This window comes from Morone saxatilis, unplaced genomic scaffold (genome assembly GCF_004916995.1).
Source record: "Morone saxatilis isolate NCDOM2014 unplaced genomic scaffold, NCSU_SB_2.0 Contig11, whole genome shotgun sequence".
Classification (NCBI taxonomy): Eukaryota; Metazoa; Chordata; class Actinopteri; family Moronidae; genus Morone; species Morone saxatilis.
The window spans coordinates 17968111-17974938 of NW_023339663.1; the positions used below are offsets into that span (position 1 = coordinate 17968111).

The following is a 6828-nucleotide window of genomic DNA, read 5'->3' on the forward strand; positions in this document are numbered from 1 at the left end:
GTTTATTTCAGCCCACCATCCGTCTATCCATCTATCCATCTATCCGTCTGTCCGTCTGTCACGTTAACGTCCGCTCCAGGTGTGGCGATGACAACCCGGAAGTGTGTTGTCAACAGAGCAGGCAGCTGAAGCCAACAGTCCTCAGTCAGACACGATGTCCAACAACGATGAAGTCCGATACTGTCACAGCTTCTCCTACTGTCTCCTCAAATTCATCCTGTTCGCCTACTCCATCATCTTTTGGGTGAGTAACGTCTTTATCATCGGTCGCCGAAGAGGAGCTTGTTTGCACAGATCTCCCGGTTTGAGGCGGTGGACAGGGTGTGTAAGAGTGTTTCAACCATTGACAAACGGTGGCTGTGTGGTTTGTTGTTAAAGCTCCGTGGGTTAAATATGAATTGATCCTGTTATGGCGAGAAACAAATATGGAAAATGTAAGGTTTTAACCCCTCGGCTGTGTTCAGTTTTGTGATCTCCAGCTCTGAAGCGGCAGGTGTTGTACCTGTGGAGTAATGTTATTCTAATCGACTGTTTGTTGCAGTGTGGCCACACCCTCCCCTGTGCACCTTTACCCTACTCCTGTCCTACCTGTCTGATCCCTACTGCATAAAGAGAGCAGATACAGGGAAATAGGAAAGAGGAACTGCATCTTTTTTTTCCCACACAACCTGTTTGTGCATAGTTTGTTTGTGTCTTTCTGTGGTCAGACTGTCTCACCACAGCACGAGTCACGACTGGGTCACCACATGACAGATCAGCAACCTGTTTTCAGTAAATGACAGACAGTGAAATGACAGCATTGAGTTGGTGCAGTAGTTGTATCGTGCAGACAGTCAAATGTACCAACAAGTCTTTCTGCATGGTAGCCTCAAGTTAAGTGTAGGCATATTCAGTAAAGTTTTCAAATATATTTCTGGCAATAAACTTTTTTAATTTGAAATACTGCCATCTACTGCACGTGCCAACTTGCTCCTGGATAGTGTAAACCATAAATTACTGCAGGCGCTTGGAAGAATTATGAAAACATAAAAGAACTAATTTGGTATGTTCTCTATTAGATAATGCCAGAAGGAGTCTGTAAGTGCTTACAGTTGTGTCAGTAAGGAGCCTACAGTACATGTACGATTAGATATCTCCTAAATGAAGTGACAGAAAGCCTGGCTTTATCATTATTAGCAGCAAGCCCCTTTCTCCAAATCTAATTGTTTTTACTTGATATTCTCTTATGTTTGTGTCTTTTCTTTTAATTTGACACTTTAAAAAAAACATATTTTTCACACTGCCTATAGAGATATATCACAATCTGCACAATAATGTTACTAAAGACTGAAGGGATCTGCTGACTGACTACCTCAACCTCAACCTTAAGTGATGGGTTCTTGCTGCCTCTGCATGTCTGGATTATTCACTGGGCAATTAGTGTCCCGCAGATGTCTAGGGGCCGGGGGGGGATAGTCACTGGAATAAGCGGCTGTATTAAATCTTATTATTTTATGAAGTGGCTAAACTCTTTGTCCAACCTACTGACTTGTTAGATGAATTAGACAGTAAATGATAGATACTAAAACTACTAAAAAGCAGTCGAGGCGTCTTTATGTGAGTACCTAATATGGTATAAATTTGAGGGGTAATAGAGTCTGTTGGCAGTCTTCAGCTGTGAGGGGGCATTGCTTTGTACAATTTAGTTGGTTTAGTGCTTAAATGTGTTCTAAGATGCTGTGATTTGTCAAAAACAAGCACGAAATGCCTCAATGATTATAATTTACTCGCACCAGTTTATTTTTTAAAAGCAGTAGCTTTAAGTCAGTTTTGTTCGACACTCTGCAGCTGCTCCCTCTCACTGACAACATGACAGATTGTATATTTGTGCAGACAGATGGCTGATTGACACAACACTTACTATACAAAGAAAATCAATTATTTGTTTTGTTTTTTTCTGAGACATTTACGAAACGTTTATTCATAGAGAGAGAGAGAGAGAGAGAGAGAGAGGCAGTAATGGGATTATTATGATGAATGAATGCTGCCTTGATAGGGGAGGTGAAACAGATTAAGAAGTTGTGTTTACTCTGCTCCGACAGCTTGTTGATTTACACATGTTAAAGAAACATTCTCACTAACTGTCTGTGAAGAATGTGGTTTATCTCAGCGTGATACAGTCAAGAATAAAGAGCAGTTTGGTCACATTGTCACATCCTCCAGGAAACGTTGACGGTTGCAAATGTGCACACGCTGCATTAAAGTGGTTGCTGTTTTATTAAAATCAGCACCAACAGCTTGTTTTTATCTGATAGTGATTCATTGGGATTGTTTTGTCGCTCACATTCCTGTTTATGTTTTCAACCTCAGACCCTTTGCTTTCTGAACTATTTAACTAACTAAAAAAGGCTTTTAGTGTCTTGCTTTTTTAATATTTGTATTTATTCCTCTACTTCTTTTTTTAAAAATGACCTGTTCTTCGCACGGATTCAGTGTCCCACAGGACAGGATGTCCGTGTGCAGTGTGTCAGCCGCTGAAGACGCAAACAGCCAAGAGAAATAGCCAATGTTGGACAAACAATGTACAGGAGAAGAGTTATTTCCTGCTCATTGTGGAAAACTGTTTACAATAGTCATACAGGGGCAATGATTTATTTCCAGTGTTTTACTGTATCATAAAAGGTGTAACACAGTTGAGAAATACTAAAACCGAAACTAAAAGTAAACAAAGTATTTTTTAAGGTGATTGTTCCAAAGGTCATGTTTTATGGTATTTGAACATCATTCTGAGATAAATTGTTATGCCAGTGTATGTAGGGACCTAATGCAAACTGGAGTTGGAAGTCAGTGTATTAAATGCTGTAATCAGTTACATTTAAAGCTTTTATTTTGACAGGATTGGAAGAGTATAAAATGGTTTTGTCAGTAGTTATGATTACTATCTGTTATCTGTCACAAATTGTTCGGATTAATGTCGAAGCAACTGGAGTTTTTTGCATTTGAAGAAAACCTTGCCAGCTCTGAACTTCTTGTTCCTGTGGGTTGATTTCACTTCAGTCTTCCGTGTGAGGTTATCTGCCTTACTTAACCTTTATTTACCCAGTGAAGGTTAACTAGACCCACTTCATTTAGCAGTGGCTCACACTGATAAACACACATTGGGACTTCCCAGTTTAGCAGGGGTCTTTGACTTTTGACCACTGAGCAGTTGTAATTGCGTGTCTAGCTGGCTGACTCAACTGTTATTGTTTAAGGGAATCATTACACATTGAGTCCTCTACATTTTTTTTACTGCCATGTTATGTCTATCAAATAAACATGTTTGCTTTTTGTAAAAACCATAGGGTTTAATTGGATTTAAAGTAGTTTAAAGTCTTTAAAGTAACGTATCAAGACAATCTCCTCTATTATTTTCTGTGTAAACACAAACCAGTGTTGACCAAGCACCATTGCACAAATTGGAATGTTTCTATACTGTTCCCTCCTTTGTGCTGATGCTCAATGAACAATATGTCTGTTAAATCATTTACTAATAGGTTTCCTCCCTATTTCATCTCATATGTTATTTGTCTACTGCTTAAGCTTCCACAATATTACATGAAAGTGCCTTATTTGCCACATTAAAAGTAAAAACAGGAGCTCTGATTGGTCAACCACAATTCAGAGCCTCGCATCCGACCACATGTGAACAAAAGACAAAAGTGAACTATACGATTATTTGTCTGTCAGACTTACTTTAATTGTTAGTGTTTCACACTGACTACACATGTTTAAATTAAAAACAGATATCTTTGAATAAAAGTTGATTCCTCTTTAAATTAGTGTGCGTGCAATTGATAAGTGGCCGTCTCTAATTTAGAGAACCCATTAGTAAATTAAATAAAGTAACATTTAAAAGCTACCCATGAGACATATTTTCCCTCATTTTAATGCATATTTAACTGCCTACTTTATAATTCGTCTTTGATTGCTTTCTAATATTATATCAGTTATTCAAGTTTACCACTAACAGCCTGGTGGAAAAAATCCATAGTCCTGCAGTGAGTCCTTGTAGAAGTGTATTTTTGTCTGCAGCTTGTAGCCTAGTTTCAGGACTGTACTGTATGCCCCCACAGCAGTTAGTCAAGCACACTAATAGCACTGTGAAGTTGTTTGAACAGAGTGTAACAGATTATATAAAACAATGTAACCTTGGCCTAATGCCCTGATATTGTCACTAAGTCACAAGCAGCTAAGTGCATGCTGATAAACAGATCACTGCCTGTGTTATTATATTGTCTCAGGTATTTTTGTCAAGATTTGTTTACATGAACAAATACAATTCGCGAACCAACAAGACACTTTGTAAGGATGAAGATCACTCATGATCGTCTTTTAGAGATATTTAGAGTTTCTCAGTTTATTGCTTTGAGTGGTTTCCTCTTCTGTTGGCTGAATGGGAGTGAGTTTTGGGCGGGCGACCAGCCAGCAGCAAGATACTATAACAGAGAGCAAGCCGGGACTTGTAAGGAAAAGACATCATGGTGGATTATAAACAGTGCTCGAACCTTCAGAACTTGCAGATGACTACTAATGTAAAAACACTTCTTTTCTCTCCTTCCTCCTCGCCTCTGACATGTTGTCTGTCTTAATTTGGGAGGGCTGATCGTGGGGAGGCAGACTGCAATTAGCAACAAACGTGTCAAAGAATGAAGTGTTTGCAGATGAAACATGCTGTGATCTAACCATCCTCCAGAGCTAAGGTGTGTGCGTGTGTGTGTGTGTGTGTTTATCTGGAAGTCCTCTGTGTTTCAGGGAAAATATGGGACAGAATGTAAAAGGTTGACTCCACCATTGTAATATTTTTTTTACGGAATGGCTGCTGGTGTGGAGCGATAACCAACACTGCTAAATATGTGAAGACAACTAAATTGTATTTAACTGTTTAAAAGTGTTCGTGTCAGGATGTGTGTGTAGTTTCCAGGTAAATATATAGATGTGGGAAATTAGCGGACTCACTTGACAGCCCTTGGTTACATGAAAGATAAAAGATTATGAAAGTTACTATAAATGCATCATTAGTGTGTGGCCAGTCACTGCTTTAGATGCCTGATCACATTACAGGCCAACATTTGCTCATGTGCTATTTGGCTGTAATTGAATCCGTGCATGTGGCGATTTTAATTTTAGATTTGCCTGGAGATCATTGTGGGTACAGACCTGGTCATTTAACTTTGTTGTTATGTTGTATGTGTATTCATTTTCTGCTACATTTGTGTATATGTTCACAGGGAGAAGAAAAAGGGGGTTGCAAACTCCTTCTGTTCCTTTTCATTTCAGCCCTCACACCTCCTTCAATATCTAGAATAAGAGTAGTAACATAGTTTACTTCAAACATGCATGGTGAAGCGAACTACTATATTTGAGTTATGATACGTAAATATTCATTTTCTCTCTTTAACAAAATGAGATTGAAGACAAATTATAACTGAAAAAGATTCCTTTATTTTTTAGACAGAAATCAACATAATATTTTCTCTCATATTTTCCATATCAAATTATAGATTTTTTTTTTCCTGAGTTAAGGTATATTTCCTTTTCTTTGTAAAAGTGAATGTCAAATGTTATGTTGCTGACGGATGGGTTTGGGTTATCCTGACTAACCTTGTTTACAATGCTGTGAGCACCACAAATTATATTCTGTTCACTCTGTTGTTCTGGGTTGGCAGCACATATCACAGACACAACCAAAACTATCTGCATGGCTGCATGGATAATATTAGGGTGTAGATATGTAATTTTTTTTACTTTGTTATTTGGGTGAACTGACCTTTTAAGTGTATCTTCACTCTCATTATGTCTCTGGTAGGCATTGACAGTCACTGATTGCATAATGACCTCCTTCCAGATGCTAATTTAATGCAGATTGTAGATGCAGCTTTGATATATGTTAATGTGACGCTGAAGATATGCAGATGGATTAAGGACGGCACAAAATACTGGACTGGAGAGTCCAAATAATTTTGACTGAAGAATCCAGCCTCTGTTTCAATCAGTTCCTCCGTTGTTGTGCAGTGAACGTATACTCATGTATATCTGTCTTAATGGTAACCTCGTGTTGGCAAGGTCACAATGTGGACCTAAATGATTGACTGATCTTAGTGAATTGACCTTTTGAGAAAGGGTCAAATTAAAAGCGTTAATTTCTGTGTAATGAGCCTCCATGTGATATAGTCTTCAGTTAGCGGGGAGCGTTATGTAGCTGCTCTGCAGCCGAGGTTTTCTTCATTATTATTAAATCAGACCAGTACCCCTATTAAATGGAGACCTTAATGTTCAATCACTTGTGCTTGACCTGTTCACATATGTATAATTTTAATTCTTTAGCATCTATACAGTAACTGTATATTACAGTGAAATATCTCTAGTTTTAATATCTAGTTTATAGTTATAATTATATTTAACCCCTTTAATGTGAGGTTTGTTGACCTTTTCTCAGAACTTCTAAGTTGTTCTTTCTTCTTTTTTCTGTTGCAAAAACAATTCTGATGACATTTGGACACAAAATAAAAGACATAGCCTAGTTTCTACCGGTTGCCATATTGCTAAAGTGATTTATAAAAGAATGATGTAGTTTTTTTTTTCTTTCATTTTGATGTTTCGTACTGCTCTTATGGTGTAAATAAACTTTCAGGTATTCTCTGAAGTATAGAGATATTTCTTTCTCCTCTGTGATATTGTGGCTTCACAGCAAGAGTCTCCAGTCATCCATCTGTAATTATATAATACACACTTGTCCTGTTTGTATATAAAACTAAGATAGATGAAAAGAGAAAAAATCACAACGAGGTGTGTGTGTGTGTGTGTGTG

The 6828-nt window shown here is 37.9% G+C and overlaps 1 protein-coding gene across 3 annotated transcripts in view; it reads left to right on the top strand.

Moving 5' to 3' along the window:
- The window catches only part of tspan15 (tetraspanin 15), a 29373-nt gene continuing 22545 nt past the window's right edge, over positions 1-6828 (top strand). For 2 of the 3 annotated variants that reach the window (XM_035682251.1, XM_035682253.1), the window contains exon 1: positions 1-244. In XM_035682251.1, coding sequence (XP_035538144.1) covers positions 155-244 — 90 coding nt within the window. In that variant the 5' untranslated portion in view covers positions 1-154. Of the gene's footprint in view, positions 245-4430; positions 4554-6828 lie in introns of those variants that run through there. The other variant, XM_035682252.1, reaches the window with a different exon arrangement.